The following is a 21,936-nucleotide window of genomic DNA, read 5'->3' on the forward strand; positions in this document are numbered from 1 at the left end:
GTCAGTTCCTAGCTCCAGTTTTTACTAGCTGCATGCCTTTGAGAATGTTACTTAAGCTTCTTTTGTTTCACTTTTTTGCACATCTGAAAAATGGGGATGATATTAGTAGCCTGTGATATTACTCATGGATCTGTTATGAGGATTAAATGAGTTAGCATTTGTAAAGCATTCAGGACAGTACCTGGCAAAATAAAAATGTTTGATAAATAATACATATACAAATCAAAACTATAAGGTAGGCATTATTATCATTATTATTCTCATTTTACAGATGCTTAAGTTAAATATGTTTTCCCAAATTAGTAGGCACCGAAGTCAGAGCTTTGCTCTTCTGTACTACTGAGAACTGAGATTGATTATTAATAACTGGTGATAATTCATTTGTTTAGTGATGGCTTATTGAACATTACTATGTTCCAGCCTGTCCCCCAATGAATGTCAGTAGAATTTACACTCTAGGAGGGACTTCCCTGGTGCTGCAGATGGTAAAGAATCTGCCTCAGTGCAGGAGACCCAGGTTCCATCCCTGGGTTGGGAAGATCCTCTGGAGGAGGAAATGGCAGCCAACTCCAGTATTCTTGCCTGGAGAATTCCATGGACAGAGGAGTCTGGCAAGCCCCAGTCCATGGGATCGCACAGAGTCAAACACGACTGAAGAGACTAACACTACTACTACTGCTAGAGGAAGACAGAAAATAAAATAAAACCACAATAAATAAGTTAATTACAATTGATCCCTGAACAATGAGGGGGTTAGAAGTCCAGTCCTCCTTGCCATTGAAAATCAATGCACAACTTATATTTGACCCTCCATATATATGATTCCTCCAAAACCAAGGTTCTTCCATATCCTAGATTCAACCAACCTGGTATAGTGCAGTACTATAGGATTTACTATTGAAGAAATCCACAGGTACATGGACCCACACGGTTCAAACCGTGTTGTTCAAGGATCACCTATATGTAGCATGAATGTTATAGGTCATGAATGCTGTGGGGACAAAAAATAAAGCAAGGAGAAGGGTTGGGAGTGTGGGCTGGGAGTGGGGTTGCAATTTTAAGTAGAGTGCTTAGGAACAGTTTCACTGAGAAAGTGACATTAATCAGTGACTTGAAGGAGGTGAGGAAATTAGCTATATGGTTTTCTGAGTTAAAAGAGTTCCACAAAGAAGAAAATGCCAGTGCTAAAATCAGAAGGCAGGAGTAATCTGGCATAGTTCTGGAAACATAAAGAAGGACAGTGTGGCTGGAACAGAGTAAGCATGAAGAGAAGTGGGGGAGGTGGGAAGACGCGTAAAGGATAGACCATCCATGTGGGCCAATGGAGGGACCTTCATTGTTGCTCTGAATGATGCAGGAAAGCGTTGTATGGTTTGGGCAGAGGAGTGACATGATCTGATTAACGTTTTCAAAGGCTCCTCTGGCTGCTGTGTTGAGATGGCAGAGTCAAAGGTAGAAGCTTGGGATACCATTTGGAGGACTATTGCAGTGATCCAGGTGAAGGATGGTGGAAGATATGGTGAAAAGCATTCATATTCCCCATCTATTTTGAAGACAGAATCAACAGGATTTCCTGATGAATTTAATGTGGATTATGCAGAAAGAGGGGGCTTCTCTGGTAGCTCAGCTGGTAAAGAATCTGCCTGCAATGCAGGAGACCCTGGTTCAATCCCTGGGCTGGGAAGATCCCCTTTTTTCTTGCCTGGTGAATCTCCATGGACAGAGAAGCCTGGTGGGCTATAGTCCATGGGGTCACAAAGAGTCAGAAATGACTGAACACCTGCAGAAAGAGAAAAGTCAAGGACCATCAGAAGGTTTTAAGCCTGAACAACTGGAAGGATGGAGGTGCCATTAATAGGGCATAAGAATGTGGGCAGAGCTGTCTTGTGAGGAGAGGATCAGAAGTTCATTGCTGGGAGGGAATTTCCTTGTGGTCCAGTGATTAGGCATCTGTGCTTCCAGCGCAGGGTGCCCAGGTTCCATACCTGACTGGGGAAACTCAGATGGCACAAGTTGTGCGGCATGGCCAAACTAAATAAATAAAATTTTAAAAAAATTTTTAAAGAAGTCCATTGTTTAAAATACTACATCTTAAAAAAAAATAAAATACTACATCTGAGGTGCCTATGTGATGTACTAAGAGAAAATGTCATAAAATGCTGGAGATACAGTTTGGCATTTGTGAGAAAGATCTAGAGTAGAAATGTAAATTTAAGAGTAATGGGACTGGAGATGATGTTTGAGGCTTTGGGATTAGGAGATAGCACTCAGAGAGTGAATGTATAATGCATACCAATCACGAGTTCTTATTCTTAACATAAAATCTAACACTGAAAATCTCATGGTGATTTTATAACAAAATCAATTGGAATCTGAGTACTAAAACTTTGCTATAGCATTTTTCATTTCAGTAAGAGCCAGCAGTAAAATAGAGTGTTGAGAGCTTGAACTATGTCACTAGTTAAGTGTCAGTTTTGTCCCTTTCTAGCTTTGTGACTTTGGGGAAATTATTAATAATTTCGCTGAGCTATAGGTTTCTCAGCTATAAAATGACTGTAATGGATGTAGAATTTTTGTAAGATTTCAAGGCTGTAATCATGTATTTAGATCACAAGCACAGACTTCATAAGCCATAGTGTATCTTAGCCATATTACCATTATTATTGTTGTTATTATTACACTGAAAGTACTGTGTTTTCTTGAACTTAAAGTCTGTTTGTTTTGAAATCACTATCTTAATCCACTGCCTAGATGTTAAGAGGAGTCAAATATCTAGAGTTAATGCTCTTTGATTAAGCATTTTTATTCCAGTATGTACATGCATATCAATAAACCACAACCTGTTCCTAAGAGGAGCTCTTAGTATTGCTCTCAGGGTAAGGCATTTGTGGAGATTTGCTGAGCATTTTGGGTTGTCCAGAGCTAGGGATTTCACAGTAGATTAGAAGGCATTTATGCAGGTCCAGTAGGAAAACTTAACATTCCAGGCATAGGGTATGGCAAGGAAGTATGAAGATAGTCCAGTTCACAGGCTGAATCTCCAGTTTGGAATTACTGGAACACAAAAGGAAGAGAGGGCCTCAGAGGGACGAGGTCAGTGGGGTAAACAGGAACAAAGCCGTGAATGGTGGGCAACAAGGAGCCTTTTTTTAAAGGTTTTTAAGGCCAAGGAGCAGCATCCTCAGATCAGAGTTTTGGTTTTGGTTTTGGTTTATTCTTACGTTTTGGCTATTTCACACAGCACGTGGGACCTTGGTTTCCCAACCAGGTATCAAGCCCATGCCGCCAGCAGTGGAAGCATGGAGTCTTAACCACTGGACCACCAGGACCCCCCCCCCCCCCATCAGAGTTTTGACTTATTTAAAGAGGCCAAATGGAAGCTATGAACCCCCAGGCTGTTAGAGTTTTCCAAAAGAGAGGTAATAGTCTGAATAGATACAGCATTAATAGAGTTAAAGAGGAGAGAGTGGACATCAGAAATATCCAGGGGCTAAAACCTCTCCTGACTTTGTGATTATACCTGCCTTTTCTCCCTCACACAATAAAGCCGATGGGAAAAGAGAAAATATTTTTAAACACAAAAGTGTGAAGTTTGTAGTAGAAATCAGATAGCAGAGGTCTATTCGCCAAGGATTATCTCTGTCTCTTTCTATTATGTTTAGATAAATTAATAAGATCTTTGCGTGCAGGGAGATCGAAGGGATTAATAAGCCTCCCTTTCACTGAGCTCAGACACAAGCCAGGCCCCAGGGAGAGAGCTGCCTGCTGAAAGATAGGCCACCCAAGGCCAAGACTGTACTCTCTCAGGAATCACGGCAATCTGAGGCTTAGCCAACCCCATAGCCCAGCAGGAATTGGAGGAAGGTCTGTATGAGGGTATGTGTGTGTGTGTGTGTGTGTGTGTGTGTGTGTGAATGAGAGAGAGGGAGAAAGAGAGAAAGTGATACAGAGAGACGGAGAGCAGATAGAAGAAAAACGGAACTGTGACCCTGGGTAAGCACCTCCCCTTTTCTGATACCCAGTTTCTTAATGACAATGAAATAGTTGATCTCCATGAGCTTAGAGTTCTTTTCGACTCTAGAATTATGTGGTATTTCGAGACTGTATTTAGAGAGAATGTTACCAGAGTGTATCTTGGGCATTTGTATGTTCAAAGTTGGTCTAGAGGCGTGCCTTCAAGTTTTTTGTTCCCATAACCCCTAAAGAATTTTGAAATATTACCTAATTCTTATCCACTTTTTAGTTAACACCTAAAATTCTTTATGATAAGCTTTAGTAGTTAGACAGCATATAATTTTGGCATGAGGTTTGTTTTATGCATCTTTAAATACCATTTCCATTCAAATCTTAGAGCTCCAGATTTACCTCATCCGTTTTATGAAAAATGTCTGCCATGGAATTTTATTGTCAAAGGCAGTCCTCGCCGCTAAACCATCAGCTAAATCAGACTAGCTTTTTATCAGGAGTCCTTCCATAATTCAAATAAATGTGTTAAAGCATGTCTCTGTGACAGCCTGATTACTTCTCCTGTCTAATTCTCAGAGAGATAGAAAGCCTATAGATGATGACAATGGTGGTGATGATGATGATATGGTTGGGGGGACAGGGGGTCATCCCAGGTCTTCTCCACATGGTTCATTAGGGGATGTAGTCTGAGAGAACATCAGCTATCCAAGGGAAGCTCCTCCAGTGCCAGCTGCAGAAGGAAAACAAGCCTAACATTTGCAGACTCTGCTTGCATCCCCCAACACCCCATTGGCCAAAGCAAGTTAGCTATGCAAAACCAAAGTAATGAGGTAGGAAGGTGCACAACTCCTATTCTCCTATAGGTATAGGGGTTGGGGAGGCGGGGGAGTAGTATATAATTTAGAAAAACCAAACCTACCATAATAAAGTAGAGTGTCACTTTATGATATAGAAATATATGCATATGCACATATAGAAACAAGGGGCATCAGAACAACTAAAATACTGAGGAGTAGTATTGTTGCATTATAAAATTGGTTCGACCTCAGCCTTTTATGTGCTCAGTTTGATTCTTTGGGTAAGCCCCTTAATTGGATCTCTGCATACACACACACACACACACGTGAAGTTATGAATAGAATTCACATGGCCAAACAAGATGTCTGGTGCTGAATATGAAACCTCAGTCACCAAGAGCCAGTCACACAAATATAAATTATAAAGACCAAATCTATTTCATTAAGTATATTAAAATGTAGTCAGGATTCCCACTTTTCTTTGCACATGATGACAAGCAATAGTGTGGATAATCTAAAGCTATAGATAATCCCCAAAGTCTTTATACTGACTTTAGATTTGATTGTAAGATTTTGTGGTCAGCAAGATTTAGTTTAAGCAAAATTAAAATTACAGTGCTTTGCATCCCCAGAACAGACATCCAGCCAACAAAGACAGGTGGCCCAGAATTAGAATTCAGTTGTATATAATTGAAAGTTGATTTAATGATTAAATTAAATACAATTTGTAAACCACTTTCAGAGTTTCTGGCACACAGAAAACATTCCATAGATGCTCATTAATTATTTCTCCCCGTATCTTTTTCTTAATAAAACAGAAAGATCATGTTCTTAACCAATTTCTTCAAGTGGCTTGTTGGGTCATGGAAATAAGAAAACATTTGGTTTGAACTCAGTTATTTAAATTTAATTAAAACTGTATCTCAGTTCTTTTGACTATTTGTATGCACTGCTCCTAGCTGATTAGAATAAACTGAAATTCCCCTGATAGCGAGAATATGACATTTAATTAAATCAGCAGTATACCAAAACATTTTGTTCAGCTGTAGATTTATATTGCTTTTTAGCAGATCCAAGTTCTTACTGTACCTTGTGTTCCAGCTGCCTGTGTCCAGTTTTGTGAATTTAACTGTGTGCTGTTCGTAATTGTGTCCACCCCTTTAAGGATTCATAATTTATGATAATTAAAAAGTAATTGTAATTAATGCTTAATTAAAATTATTTTTTATTCCTATGAGTGGCAAGAAATGTTCTTTTCAAAGATGCCTTTAAATTGTGTCTACAAGTTTCTTCTTGATAGTGGAGTAGGGAGCCATTCCCTTCTCCAGAGGTTATTCCTGACCCAGGGATCAAACCCAGTTCTCCTGCATTGCAGATGGGCTCTTTATCTTCTGAGCCACCAGGGGAGCTCATAATATAACTTATCTCCTCATACTGTGTATAATGTAATTAGAGATAGCAACTTGGCAATGCAATTTCATTTTGTGAAATGAGAGCAATAACCAGGCAAACATAACCTAAGCATGATGGTATCAAGTAAAATTAAGTAGATCTTTATTTTATAAGTTAGTAGTAATATTTTGAATGTTCTTCAAATTTTTGCTCTCCAAGTTTCATTTGGGTTGTTGATGTCTTTGTTTAATTGCTATGCATCATGTCAGAAAATCAGTTTGCATCAACTTAACCTATTAATGGCAATCTGAGAGTAATACTTTTCTTCTTGTTCTAGCTGCAAAAAAGATAATTATTAGTTACTCAAGAACAGTTATGTTTTACGAGTGTTATCCAATTGTCATCACCAATTAGAATGATACTCAGATGTGTTCTTTCTATAAAACTTTGTAAGTAATAAAAAAGAAAAAATAAACATAAAACATTAATTATTTTGTAAGTTTTACAAAAATTGTATAACTTTTGCTTAATAAAAAGGGAAAACAATTCTATTTATCACATGAAGATTGTCTCTCTTGTTATATAGAGTTTTAGCAATGTGAATATTATGCTCTATAAACTGGCTACACAGGAGGAAAGGAAGTATCTCTGGTTTTGATTCTACCTGGACCTTAATTATAGAAGTCATTTATGCAGACAACTATTTTATGATATTTGTATGTCATTCCAATTTTTTTCTAATGTTTTCTTTAAAAACAGATTTTTTTAACTGTTAATTACTCAATAAGAATTATTTGCAGCAAAAAATCTGTAGTGTTTTATTCCTATCAAAAAAATCTAGAAATGTTATTATGAAATAAGACTTATTTCCCTCTCTTTTTGCTGTTTTCAGCTGTTCAAGGATCGAGTGTTATTTTCCGAACGGTGGAAGTCACGTTACACAAAGAAGGAAATACCTTCGGTTTTGTAATACGAGGTAGGTGGCAGTTAGAAAATAGAACCATCAGATATTCTTGGAGAATTTGTCACTGAACTGTTGGGAGTAAACTAGAAAGTCATGTAAGAAAAACTGATGTTTTCAGCGCCTAAAATAACCTTATGCCTTCCCTGGTGGCTCAGATGGCAAAGAATCTGCCTGCAATGCAGGAGACCCAGGTTTGATCCCTGGGTCAGGGAGATCCCTTGGAGAAGGAGATGGCAACCCACTCCAGTATTCTTGCCTGGAGAATCCCATGGATAGAGGAGCCTGGTGGGCTATAGTCCATGGAGTCACAGAGATTCGGACACAACTGAGCCATTAATACACACACACAGTGTTACCTTGTAATTTTGCATCCATTTTTCTTTAAAGGAATAGAGCAATAATTGGGAATCTAAATGGAGTCCAAATGATCTAGTTAATTTATTTCAGTTCATTAATACACAGTAAGAAGTCATTGTTTGTAAACCTTGTCAAGTCATAGTTATCCTGATGCTTTGCCAATTGTCAACATGTCTTTTGCATCCCTTATATATTTTTCTATACCATTTATCATTGAGTCAAAAATGTTTGTCAATATTACTTGATTTGATTGAATACACTAGGCTTCAGTAACTTTGTTTAAATTATTTTTTCCTAAAATGCATTTTGTTATTGTAGCTTCCTAAAAAGGAACTGCAGATAATCTAATCCCTTGAGCACCTCAGATATCAGTCCATCTTATTCTTGAATGATATTAATAATAAATATTTCAGGTGAAATTTTGTCCACAGTTTGTCTACAGGACCATTAATTCTGAGCTACAATGCTGGCTTTTAATGTTTTCTGTTATTATTAGCAATTTCATCCTTAAAGTCTACACATGCATTAACAACTCAGAATTTCTAGTATGACAGTGAGGTTCAATAGGAAACTAGGTAAGCATCAGGAATTTTTTTTTAATATTTCCTGATTTTTTTTTTTTGTTTTTATGTATTGCATTTTGTACTTCACCAGCAGCAAAATTCTGTCAACATTTTTGACATTAATTAAAATTAACTAAGCATCTTAAGAAATAGACAAGCCTCAAGGAATGAAGGAGATGTATTCATTATACAAACTTGCCTTAGATGACTAAGCTTTAAGCATTAGGTTCAATTCTGTGTCAGTCATGTAGCGAATCAATCAATCAAACATTCATTAAGGACATGTCACCATGTCGGCATAGGGCAGAATACTGTGGAGTCATGAGACAGAACCCTGATCCACAGGGAATTACAGTCCAGTGAATTTTAAGACATAAGTTGATATAATACCCAAATGAGTATTAGAGAAAACAGGCAACTAGGATCCCACTAAGTGATTTAGACCAGTAGTTATTATACTTTACTGACCCAGTCCTACATTAGGTGGAGCCACAAACCCCAAGATCGTTTACCTTAACCATTTTCAAATTTCTGTGTAAAAAATTAGATGGAAAAAAAAATTAGATGAATGTAATGAAAAGTCAGTGTAGAAATAATTTTAGCTTGGAGGGTGGTATATTCAAATCTAGTTTTTCAATATAGTATGAAAGAGAGGTGCACTTGAATCACATGCTTATAAGTCTAATTATTGAAATGCAGTAAAAAATACTGCTGGTGCAGATATTCATCACTAGTTGCTGTCTGGTTAATCAATAACAAATCAAATTGCTAATGAAAGAGCTAAACCAACAGTAATTTATCATTTAAGAACTAAAAAGAGTAGAAGCAATTTCAATCTGCAGTCACCTTAAGACAACTGATGGTATGATGGTAACAGATGTCCTTCCCACCGTTTGCAGAAATTTCAAATATCTGTGTGTTTATGCTTAGTAAGAGTTTTTAAAATATGAGCCTAGACACCTACCTAGTCCATCGTAGGCATTTAATAAATGAAAGAATGGATGAATGATGCCTAGATTTGTGTGGATATCAGACTTCTTGGTATTATAGTAGATATAAAACCTTAGTAATAATGAGCCAATCTTAGTTTATGTCACTCAGTCATGCCCAGCTCTTTGTGGCCCCATGGACTGTAGCCCACCAGGCTCCTCTGTCCATGGAATTCTCCAGGCAAGAATACTGGAGTGCATAGCCATTCTCTTCTCCAGTGATCTTCCCGACCGAGGTATCAAACCTAGGTTCTCCTGCATTGCAGGCAGATTCTTTACTGTCTGAGCCTCTAGGGAAGCCCTTTAGTTTATGAGTACCAGATTTTTGTAGGTTTTAATAGCTCCCTTAGTATGTTGGTTGAACACAAAAATTTGCCAAATTTTGCATAATTTTTAATGAGCATAAATAAAGAACTTATATTTGTAACCAATTTGAGGCCCATCTGGAGGGTCTTCCATGCTCAAAAGGTGGCCAGTACCCATCCCTTAAGAATTATTGGTTAATTGCAAAGAGAGTTGCAGAATGAAAAAGTACTGTGGATAAATGCTGTCATGGCACATAAGACGTTATGGCATAGGTGGAATATGAGCTTAACTTAGATCAATGGGGAATACTGGGACATTTCAGGAAGGAAGGAGAGGAAGATATTGCAGATGAAGCATGTTCATTTAGTGCTAGAGAATTTCTTCTTACTTAGGATGGGTCTTTTAACAGTAAGCCAGGCCTTTAGCTGATGAATTGAATTACCTTTCTCGTGTTGTATGTCATGATTCAAAAACCTTGACTGCATAAACAATAGAACTTTGCACCCATAAAATAAAAAATGATGTTCCAGTCTCAATCATGGAGAGTTAAATTTCTGTTAATTCCTTTGCCACCAAGCAGAAGATGGTTTAGATTAACAGGAAGAAAATCAATGAACTTATTTACAAAACAGAAATAGAGTCCCAGATGTAGAGAACAAACTTATGGCTACAAGGGGATCAAGAAGGAGGAGAGATAAGTTGGGAGATTGGGATTGATATATACACACTGCTATATGAGAAATGGTGTTCAATTGCTCAGTCATGTCTGACTCTTTGCAACCCCATGGACTGCAGCACACCAGAGTTCCCTATCCATCACCATCTCCCAGAGCTTGCTCAAACTCATGTCCATTGAATTGGTGATGCCATCCAACTATCTCATCGTCTGTTGTCCCCTTCTCCTCCTGCTCTCAATCTTTCCCTACATTAGGGTCTTTTCCAATGAGTTGGCTCTGAGCATCAGGTGGGCAAAGTATTGTTACCTATATGTCAAAGTATTAGTTACCTATGTGTAAAATAGGTAACTAATAAGGATTTACTGTCTAGCACAGTAGGGCTTTCCTGGTGGCTTAGAAAGTAAAGAATCTGCCTGCAGTGCAGGAGACCCGGGTTTGATCCCTGGGTCGGGAGGATCCCCTGGAGAAGGAAATGGCAACGCACTCCAGTATTCTTGCCATGGAATTCTTGAATTCTGTGGACAGAGGAGCCTGGTGGGCTCCAGTCCATGGGGTCACAAAGAGTAGGAAACTGAGTGACGAACCCTTTGACTTTCACTGTGTAGTGCAGGAAGCTCTACTTAGTACTCTGAAATGACCTATGTGGGAAGAATATATAAAAAAAGAGTGGGTATGTGTATATGTATAATTGATTCACGTTGATGGACAGCAAAAACTAACACAACTTTGCAAATCAATTCTAGTCCAATAAAAAATTTTTAAAATAGATAACATTTTGTGATAAATTAAAAAAACAGGAAAAATCACTCTACTACTAATTTGCTTTTCACTTTGGATGAGGCAATTTCTCTAGTCATTTTCAACTGTAAAAACTGTAGCTTATGTGTACTCATTTAACATATGGAGCCCAAATTCAGATTTGGTCTACATTGTGTCCCTGGCATTGATACTTTTAATAAAGCATGCCAGGTGGTTGATGTTAATGAGCAGCCAAGATCTAAAATACCAGTGGGCTCTGAATGGTCTTTATTTTGCTTTATAGCTCCAAACATTTAGCACCTAAGTGAATCACAAATTAAACTTGGTTCATTATTTCAAATAATGATAAAATGTCACATATCAAGTAATTTAGAGTTACCTTTCTCACATTTTGACATGTATCTACTGTTAACATACTTGTATTAGAACCTTCAAGTCAAAATAGTGGAATAAGTTTCTTGCTGCCTTCAGCCTTTATCTTTTTCTGAATCAAAACCCTTCAAAGGAAAGTAAACCTATCTTTTTATAATTACCTTGCAAAAAAGAAGTTACATGATGGTATTTATATAAATATGGTTAAGCATGTGCTATAATTTATTGTCATAATTTTCATTAAGAATTTTCTTCTGAGAAAGTCATGAATTTCCTATTTTGAGTCAGGGGATTCAAAGAAGCCATCAAACTGAATTTAAAAAAAAATACTGAAATGGAGCTTTTACCAATCAATCAGACTGAATAAATCACTTGTAATAGAAATGAACATAAAGGAAACATTTGCTTTCATCAGGAAATGCCTTTTAATTTTTCTCTTAGGCTAGGTTCTTTAAGCAACCTCTCCACCTGTACCAAATATGTGAAATGTCAGTCTGTTCAACCAGGCAAATATTAAAGAAGAAGTTCTTAATGGTAACATTAATATTTATCAAATACTGGCAAACTAGAGACCATCCAGATGGGTGGCCAGGATGGTGATGTATGAGGAAATCAAGTCAGACAAACAATAGTGAAAAAAGTGGAAATGGATAGAAGATGGTTTAAGATGGCAGGGTAAGATGATCCTGAACTCACTTCCTCCCACAAATACAACAAGTATACAGTTACATATAAAACAGTTTACTCTGAGAAGAACTGGAGAAGTAGCTGAATTCCTGCTTCCCCCAAAAGGATAAGAGGGCCATATCCAGACAGAGATTGTCCTTCAGGACTGAGATAGCTGTTTTGCATAATAATAGAAACAAACAGAGAGAGTCAAGCAAAATCAGGAAACAGAAGAAAATGTCCTAAATGAAGGAACAAGGTAAAACTTCAGAAAAAAAAAAAAACCTAGTGAAATGGAGAGAAGTAATACACCTGATAAAGAGTTCAAAGTAATGGTCATAAAGATGCTCAGCAAACTCAGGAGAAGAATGAAAGACACAGAGAGAACTTCAACAGAGAGAAAGAGCACGTAATAAGGAACCAAACAGAAGTCATAGAGTTGAAGAATACTGAACTGAAAAGTACACTGGAGAGATTGAATAGCAAACGAGATGAAACAGAAGAGCAGGTAAGTGACCTGGAGGACAAGGTAGTAGAAGTCACTCAAACAGAATAGAAAAAGAAATTTTGAAAAATGAGGATAACTTAAGGAACTTGTGGAACAACATAAAGCAAACTAGCATTGACTTTATAGGGGTCCAGAAAGGGAAGAGAGAAAGAGAAAGGGACAAAAAAATTATTTGAAGAAAAGAGTCACTAAAACTTTTTCTAACTGGGGCAAGGTAACAGACATCCAGGTCCGGGAAGCATAGAGAATCTCAAACAAGATGAACCCAAAGACATGAATCAGCCATGGAGTTACATATTGTAAAGTAATTAGCCTCCAACTAATAAAAATAAATGAAAAAAAAAAAAAAAAGATGAACCCAAAGAGATTCACACCAAGATCACTGTAAGTAAACTGTCAAAAGTTAAAGAGAGTATCTCAACAACAGAAAGCGAAAGACCACTCATTATATACAAGGGAACTCCCATAAGACTATTAGTTGATTTTTCAGCAGAAAATTTGCAGGCCTGAAGGAAGTAACATATTCAAGGTGCTAAAAGGAAAAAACTTTCAAGAATACTCTATCTGGCAAGGTTAACTGTCAGAATTGAAGGAGAGAGAGTTTCCCAAATAAGCAAAAGCAAAAGTAGTTCATTACCACTAAACAGGCCCTACAAGAAATGTTAAAGGAACATCTGTAAGCTAATTAGAAAAAGGCCCTAAATATATGAATATAAAGGCCCTAGATAAGAAAATATATGAAAGAAAAAAATCTCACTGGTAAAGTCAAATATATGGTAAAGGTAGTGGATCAAACACTTACAAAGTGAATATGAAGGTTAAAAGACAGAAGTAGTAAAATTAGCTATAACTACAAAGATTAGTTAAGGGATACACAAAATAAAAGGATGTAAAATGTTACATCAACATACATAAAATGTAGGGGGTGCTAAAAAGGTAGTGCTTTTAGAATGCACTAATACTTATTTTGAACACCCCATTTTCAATGGAGGCCACTTTGGCCATTTGGATTTTTTTAATATTTGGATGTTTTTTTCTTTTCCTTTAGTTTTTGCTTCAGTTCACATTGTAGATTCACCTATATTATAGCCCAGGTTGGTTGGCACAAGGTATACCCACCTACACTTTGTTCATCACCAACAGCTGCTCTCACTGGACTAGTATTTGTAATTACTTGATGCTCTTGTCATACTAGCTGGTAAGCATTTTATAGCTCACCCCTGATTAGAGCCACATATTTATTTAGAAGTGGGGAAATGTTGATGTCAACAATATATTCTATATAAAATGAATAAAATTTTTATTATGTGCCAGAGAGAAAGCATATACGTTCCTTCACACAACAATGAAATGTATTTCAGTTTCTCCACTGGCATTTTGTAAGTGAATTTTTTAATGGCAGCAATAAAGAGTGTTTTTTAAAGCTGTATTCCTTTTCTTTGCTAGGGGGAGCACATGACGATAGAAATAAATCGCGTCCAGTTGTGATAACTTGTGTTCGTCCAGGAGGGCCTGCTGACAGGTAAACTTCTTTCTGTGTCATTATCCAAATGGATTAAATGAACCTGGGGACTTTGGCAGAGAAGTTGATGAATTAAAAATTTCACAGTAACAGATAGATATTAAATAAATATGTTGGAATGTGAAAACAAAAGCATTCAGGCTGAGGAATCAGAAGAAAGTAAGTTTGACCCCAGATTCAACGCTTACCACCCTATGTTTTTGGCGCGTGACTTAACAGTTCTCTGCTCAGTTCCCTCCAAATGTAAAATGTAGAGGATAATGCCTACTTTTCAAGGTTTTTCATTTTATTAAGGATTAGAGATTTATGGTGCATTGCAAGGGGCCTGTCATACTGGAGGCATTTAATAAAAAGCATCTGGCCCTTTTACAGCGGGTCCTTGAGATGTATATTTTCCAATTGCTAATCTCCTAACCTGAAAAGATAGATGATGAGGTTCTGACTCTTACTATTGTAGACATCCTTGTCGTGATTATTATGTCTTGATGATGACTATGAATGTCAGAATAGAAGTGATTTTTAGTAAAAGGGAAGGAATATTGTTGGTGTTAGTGTTTCTTCCTTGCTAATTTGAAGATTTCCTACATAAACCTTTTGGATGGGGAAATCCCAAATGAACATACAGCTTAGACGTCTCAAGGGATACTTACCTTTGTATTAACTTCCCACAACAAAAATCTGCTCCACAATGGGAGGGAATACAACTCCTGCCACTGGATAAGAGAGGAGAAGAGGAAAATGCACTGATTACCCCCAACTCTGCACAAAATATTTCAGCCTAGAATGGATTTTTTTAAACCTTTCATAAGCACTAGATATAGCAATAATAATAGTAAATACTGCTTGTTGAGTGATTACCATGGGCCAAGAACTGTGCTAAGTACTTAGCAGACATTATCTTATTTTATCCTCACAACCATTCACTCAATGAGGTATTTTTATCCACATCTACAGATGACTAAACGGAGGAACCATATGCTTAAATGACTTGCCAGCTAGGATAAGAATTTAGATTTATTTTCCTTCAAAGCTCATACTCTTAGCTCACTTTTTTTTAAAAACTTGAAGTCTAATATAAAATGAGAATATGTGAAGACTCTTGGGTTCTCCCCTGTGCTAAGGTTATCTGCCTTGGTGGAGGATAATACAAAGTCAAAATTCCCAGGGAAATTTTGTTGTTGTTGTTTTCTTCTCAAGCTTTTTGAATTATTCTTCCTGAGGCAAATAAGAATATTTCCATTTGTTATTAATATTGTGAGTTGGGGTTGGCAGAAATGTCAAGAGCAGCCTCCTAGTTTGTGAACATTTTACCAAATTAATGCAAAACTAAAGAAAACCCTGGTGGCTCAGACGGTCTGCCTGCAATGCAGGAGACCCAAGTTTGACCCCTGGGTCGGAAAGATTCCCTGGAGAAGGAAATGGCAGCCCACTCCAGTGTTCTTGCCTGGAGAATTCCATGGACAGAGGAATGGCTACTGTCCATGGAGTCGTATAGAGTCGGACGTGGTCGAGCAACTAACACATACAAAGGAAACCAAAAATTTGAAGATGAAATTTTAGAGTTAAATTACATGGAGAGTTGTCTTGGTGAAAGATGTCTAAGCCATCATTTTTATTCTTCCCAAAGCCTGAACTTGTAATCCCCGCATTTGATTTTCTCTTCTTTGTTGACTCTCCCTCACCGGAGGGCTATTATCTGGAAGCCTCTCTGGCTGCACTTTAGTGATGTCAGTATTGTGCTGAGGCATCTTCTCCCACTGCCTTGAGTGTCTGTGTCTACAGAAGGGAGAAAAGTATTTGCCTGCCTTTTCCAGGGAATATGAGACTGAATCAATTTAATGATCATCAAATGGCCTTATAAATCAGTAGGAAAATGTATAGACTAGGGAAATTTTTCACCAGCGTTCTCTCTCCAGCTTGGGTTCACTGGTGATAAATCGAATAGAATCAGCAGGCTTTTCTGCTCACCAAGCTTTGGGAAAATAGGTGAGTGCTATTTCCTGGGCTTTAATAAATCAATTTTAGACTTTGGGGGACAAAAAAAAAAACCTAGAAAAGAGATAATGTGCCTTTATTACTCTTGCACCCCAAGAGTTCATCGTGGGTGACTTGGTTATTTGCTACTGTGTTGTTATTTTCTTATTACTGATTTTCATATTGCAGCAATTTTCTGTTCAGGGTTCCTTCTATTAATGTCACACTTGATGCTTAAAAGGAAATGCAAATGGAGTGGATGGTAGACTGTGTGTGAAAGAGCCACTTTGGCTAAGTGGCTATTAATGTTAAGCCCCACAATGCTAAAGTAATGACTGTTTCTTTATTCTCCCTTCAGAGAGGGCACAATCAAGCCTGGGGATAGGTTACTCAGTGTGGATGGAATTCGACTTCTTGGAACCACGCATGCAGAGGCCATGAGTATTCTCAAACAGTGTGGGCAAGAAGCAACGCTGCTGATCGAATATGATGTCTCGGTCATGGGTATGTCAGATACTGAGGTTGGGATCTCGAAGTCGATGTCATGTCACTGTCCATTGCTGATAAGCCACTTTGGATTAAGAATGAACTGTTATGTCCTCCTGTAGCAGACAGAATTTCATCAATGCTATATTAGTCCTCTGTTTGAGTTCAGGAAAAGGTGAGGGTCACTTCTCAGCAATTTAGAGTTCTTGTGTCGATAGAATCTATAAAAGCATCTCATTCTGTCAGCATGTTTCACCTAGCAATCAGCTCTTATACGTAGATTACCCTTTGGCAGGAAAGTATTTTCTCCCTCCAGTTCACAAAAACAGTATTATTAACTTAGGGGTTGGTACTTTTGTTTTACTACATGGAGACTAGAGACAGTAAGAGGTTCCTTTCCTTCTTGTAACTTCGCTACGTGAAGCCAGCTAATCAGAATTAATGGAAATTACCATTTTATCATCAGACTTAGGGACAAAGAAAAGAAAGGGGACATGTCGTATCCTTGACTAAAATAAGAAATTGACTACAGTATCGTTTCCTGAAATAATGATTCCAGTAAAAAGTAATTCTATTTCTACCCTCTCAACTATAGTAAAACTGGAAAGTTATTCTCACATGCCTTTTCAATGGGAAGAGAGTGTCAAAGTTTTGTGTAATGTTGACTAAGTCAGAGAAATTATGAAATAATGAATTGGAACTTGAAATTGAAGCTTAAATCATGCTGTAAATACTTCTTAAAATTTTCAGACTTGATTGTGTGCCTGACTTAACTAGCTAGTTCTATGTTGGTAAAATGTAGCTGAGCAAAAGAGACTTACTCTGTAACTGCAAACTCCTTTATTTCCCACTCTGTGTGATTCATGTATAAGAATGTTGCTTGAAAGTGTTCTCAATCTGTCTACTGGCCTGAAATGTATGAGGTATGAGGCTTCCTAAAAGATGTAAAGTTTGAGAGTTAAAGAGTTAAAGTCTTAGAGTAAGTGGTATGATATGCTCTTGAGATGGAAAGGTCAGGAATGAATGAGCTCTCCTCCCTCTGTTCTTCCTTTCCCTTGCTTTCTCTTCCTTCCTCTTTTCTTCCTTCTTTTATTTTTATATGTCTTTTGAGTTAGACAGTTTGGGTTCTGTTTTCAATTCTACTGATTTCTAGCTATTAGTTTAAGCATGTTAACGTATTTCCCTGTGCCTTAAATCACCTCCTTTGTCAAATGGAGACTATCAATGCCTATTTTGAAAGGCAGTGAAGAAGATAAAATAAAATTATACAAATAAGATATATTTTAAGTGATGATCCAATGTATTATGAATGTTAAAAATTGAAGCAAATGTTTGACATGTTTAACTCATTCAGTCTACAAATTTTTCTTTTTTTAATACTTAAGCTAAGTGACAAGTACACAGACTATAGACATAAACAGAACAGACCTGGTTTCTGCCTTTATGAAGCTTGAAATTGACGAGCAGGAGAGATAGTAAACAGGTACACGCCAAACACACACTCAGAAAGTGTGATCCCAGCAGACACTAGCCCAACGTTGTAAAGCAATTATCCTGTTTTTAACATTTATTTTCAACTGGAGGATCATGGCTTTCCAATGTCGTGTTGTTCACTGCTGTGCAATGTGGTTCAGCTGTCACTGTGCATCTGTCCCCTCCCTCTCGAGCCTTCCTCCCACGCCAGCCCCATCCCACGCCTTCTGGGTCATCACAGGGCACCACGCTGGGCTCCCTGTGTTACACGTCGGTTTCCCACCAGCTATCTGTTTAACATTTGGTTGTGTATACGTTTCCGTGCCATTCTCTCAACCTGGCCCACCTTCTCCATCCCCTATTGTGTCCACAAGTCCTTTCTCTACATCTGTGTCTCTATTCCTGCCATGCAAATAGGCTAATCAGTACCATTTCCTGGATTCCATATAAATGTAACATACAACATTTGCTTCTTTCTTCCTGACTTCCTTCATTCTGTGTGACAGATTTTTAGATTCATACCCCTCACTTCCCAGGTGGCACCAGTGGTAAAGAACCTTCCTGCGGAGGCAGGAGACAGAAGAAATTCGAGTTCGATCCCTGGGTCAGGAAGACCCCCTGGAGGTGGGCATGGCAACCCACTCCAGTATTCTTGCCTGGAGAATCCTGTGGACAGACGAGCCTGGCAGGCTGCAGTTCACAGGGTCGCAAAGAGTCGAACACAACTGAGGTGACTTAGCATATAAACAAACACAGCAAAAGTTGAAAGTTCCCATTAGATACAAGCGTTGATATGGATACAGATATTCATATATGTAAAACAATACTTAATAAGGACCTGTGTCATAATCTTTTGAGTGGGAAGTTTTAATATCTAAAATATATCATTTCTCTCAAATGCATCCATAAATTCTGTTCAAAATCTCAGAAGGATCTTCGGAGGACTTTTAAGAGCTATTTCTAAAATGTATATGGATTAGGAAAAGTGGAGGGGGGAAAACAGCCAAAATGTTTTTGAAACAATCTAAAGGTAGAGAAACTTGTTGCATCCAACATCAAGACTCATTCTAAAATTGTGCCATTGAGTCTGTGTAATGTTTACATGGGGTAATGAATAAACCAATGGAAGAGTCCAATGCCACAGACCACTGCCGAAGTATAGCCTTACTTCAGTGGGAAACAACTGAGCTAGTCAGTCAGTGATACTGGGTCAATTAGTTAGCCGCATGGGAAAAAATTCAGTTAATTTCTTACTTTATACCATACCCAAAAATAAAGCCTTTATTTACATAACTGTTGCCCAACAGAATGCTATTATAAATAACTGGAATTAATATTCTTTTACCCAAATCTTTGTATTTTTGACTTCATTAAGTCAAAGGGCATATTTCTTTTTAAAATATTTGATACATAATTCTGATTGTCTTCTATAAAGATTATACTATTTTATATTACTGCCAGCAGTGTTTTAAATGTACCTATCTCAGAGCACCAGATACAGCTTTGAAGAGTATGTTTTTAATTTTTTTAATTTAAGTAAAAAATTGCATTTATATTTTAATTTACTTTTAAAAAATTTTCTAGTGCAAGTAAATGTTTTTTCACATGAACACTAGCCATTTTTGTTTTGCATTGTCTGCTTATGTTCTATATTCCTTTTTTCTATTGGAGGCATTCTTAGTTTTCTTTTTCCTATTGGAGTTTTTTTTTTTTTAATTGGTTTGTGTAGCTATGTATATATTAAGGATACTGGTTCTTATCAGTGTTTTGTAAAAGTTCTTTTTAGTTGTTTATATGCCCTTCTGACATATGCAAGTTTATTTTTTTAAAACTTAGATATAGTATTTTGCTTAGAATTTAAATATTCATTTTTTCTAAAGTTACCTAATATCGCTGAATTATTTAATAAAGATTCCATCACATGTCCACTAATTTTTAAAATCATACCCTAAATTGTTAAATATAACTGGACTCCACATCTGGGCTAGTCAGTCTCATTATATCTCGTTTCACAATGGATTACAGCATAGGACTTTTGAATTGAAAGTCTTAGTATAAGAGTTCTTATTGTCATAAAAAGACATTTTTAGGAGAAAATTATTTATTTGTATAGTACATTTATTATATTATTCTTCTAAGTTTTGCTAACTTTATATAGCAGGTGAGCAAACTTTTATTTTCATTTTTTTTAGTTTCTTTTTAAATTCCTTTTTCTTTTTTCTGTTCACCTGTCTTGCACCTCCTGACTTTCTCTCGCTCATCCTTTTCTCATTCTGTTCCTCTTTCTCTAGCTCCCTTTCTTCCTCCTTCCCTTTCTAGCTTCCCCTTTCCTTTCTTACATTCTGCTATTTTTCACCTGTCAATACTTTTCACTATTCTAATTGTCTTACTTAAATTTTTTCTGATATTTCTCTACTGTTATTCTCCTTTTTCTCTGTTTTTTCTTTTTCTATTTCTGTTTCACTAATTATGTTAAGATGGCATTAGGCATAGATATGGTCAGATAATTAAGAATGACAATTTGTGGAAAGAAGTAAGAATGACCCCTTAGAAAATCAGAATATGAGATACTTTCAGGTAAGAATGGCTGTTCGTCAAATACTGACCAGTCTTTCCTTTTATAAAAACAAAAAATTTCCCCTATTTTTACTGCACATTTTTTTGTTGCTGTTGTTTGTTTTTGCAGCTTTTGTCATTCTTTCTCCTTAAAAGGAATAAAATGAGTGACTTATACAATGTAGCCTGCTACTTACTCTGAGAGGTCCAATTGGTATTTCTTTCAAACTATCTGGAAGTCAAAACCATTAAAAATAGTTTACCACTCTCATTTTTTGTTTTTGAGAAAAAATTCAAGTATTTTTAGGATACTTGAAAAACAATTGGGAGGCCTGGTGTGCTGCAGTCCATGGGGTCTCAAAGAGTCAGACGTGACTGAGCAACTAAACTGCTGCTTGGTAGAGGAGGATGGAATGTTGAACAGAATGAGTCAAAAAATGGCACTTCCCCAAAGCAGATAATGTTGAGTTGATGAAAGTAATAGATGCCCATTCAAAGACACAGTCAAATGTTAAATATTTTATTCCCACTAACAGCATATGAAAATTTTCATTAATTCACATCCTCACTAACACATGGTATTCTCAGTCTGTTTTATGGTGACTATTCTGATAGGTATGTAGTGGGATCCCATGGTAAGCTGAATGTATGTTTCCTGGATGAATCATGATATGAAGCACCCTTTCATTTGCCACTCAGAACATTCTTGATGCTTTGATTTTACTTTTAACACTTTCATTTATTTATATACTATTAAAATGATGTCACATTATAACTCAGGAAGCAGGTGTATGTCTATAATCATAAATATAAATATTGATTGTATTTATTTATATGCTACTAAAAATACACAAATTATTTTGCAGGAAACACTTGCATGTATATGTGTGCAGAGATATTGATATATCATCCCTCTGACTCATTGATATTAATCAGATATATTTTTTAGTAAATCTCAGCTCAAAAATTTTAGCATGATTCAGTAGTATATTTGGGAAAGCTGTTGAAACTGTCAATTTTATCAACTAAAGTTGAATTTAGTTGATGATAAAATTTTTCAAGAAAATTTATTGTGATAAGACTGGTAAGACAGGGTCTAGGAGGAAGTAAGAGTTTAGTTTATCTGTTCTTACAACTAATCATCATTAAGTATATATAAAATAAAGCAAAATATCAATGTTTATCTTGTAGGTTTAAAATGAAGTTACATCATGATATCATCTTACCTTTCCAAATGACATTATGAATCTTTAAGTCATAAAACCTCTTAACCTACCTGTGGTGTTTTTCTGAGTTCCTGTAAGTCACGACTCTCGACTGTTTCTCTGCTTGGCTTCAAATTTTTCCTTCTATTTCCTTGGACTAAATCAGCATGCAGATCCAAGAATACTGAGAAAAATGTTACTCTTTTCTTAGAAATACCCAACTGTATTACATCTTTGCCCAACTGTACAGCTAGTCCTTACTTACATTCATTCCTAAGCAAACATAAAATAGTATTAATGATTTTCAAGTGATTGTTTCATCAGGGATGGATTTGAATGTTATGAGTCTTCAGAAGAGATGATTACTTTTGTTGCAACCAAAAAGTTATATAGGTTTATTGGTG

At 36.7% G+C, this 21,936-nt stretch overlaps 1 protein-coding gene across 11 annotated transcripts in view; it reads left to right on the plus strand.

The window, feature by feature from the left end:
• The window catches only part of GRIP1 (glutamate receptor interacting protein 1), a 437,555-nt gene that overhangs the window by 276,887 nt on the left and 138,732 nt on the right, over positions 1-21,936 (plus strand). For all 11 annotated transcript variants that reach the window (XM_070454639.1, XM_070454640.1, XM_070454647.1 and 8 more), the window contains 3 exons: positions 7,048-7,131; positions 13,763-13,838; positions 16,171-16,316. In XM_070454639.1, the coding sequence (XP_070310740.1) occupies positions 7,048-7,131; positions 13,763-13,838; positions 16,171-16,316 (306 nt within the window). The remainder of the gene's footprint in view (positions 1-7,047; positions 7,132-13,762; positions 13,839-16,170; positions 16,317-21,936) is intronic.

The sequence above is a fragment of the Odocoileus virginianus genome, chromosome 24, assembly GCF_023699985.2.
Source record: "Odocoileus virginianus isolate 20LAN1187 ecotype Illinois chromosome 24, Ovbor_1.2, whole genome shotgun sequence".
Classification (NCBI taxonomy): domain Eukaryota; kingdom Metazoa; phylum Chordata; class Mammalia; order Artiodactyla; family Cervidae; genus Odocoileus; species Odocoileus virginianus.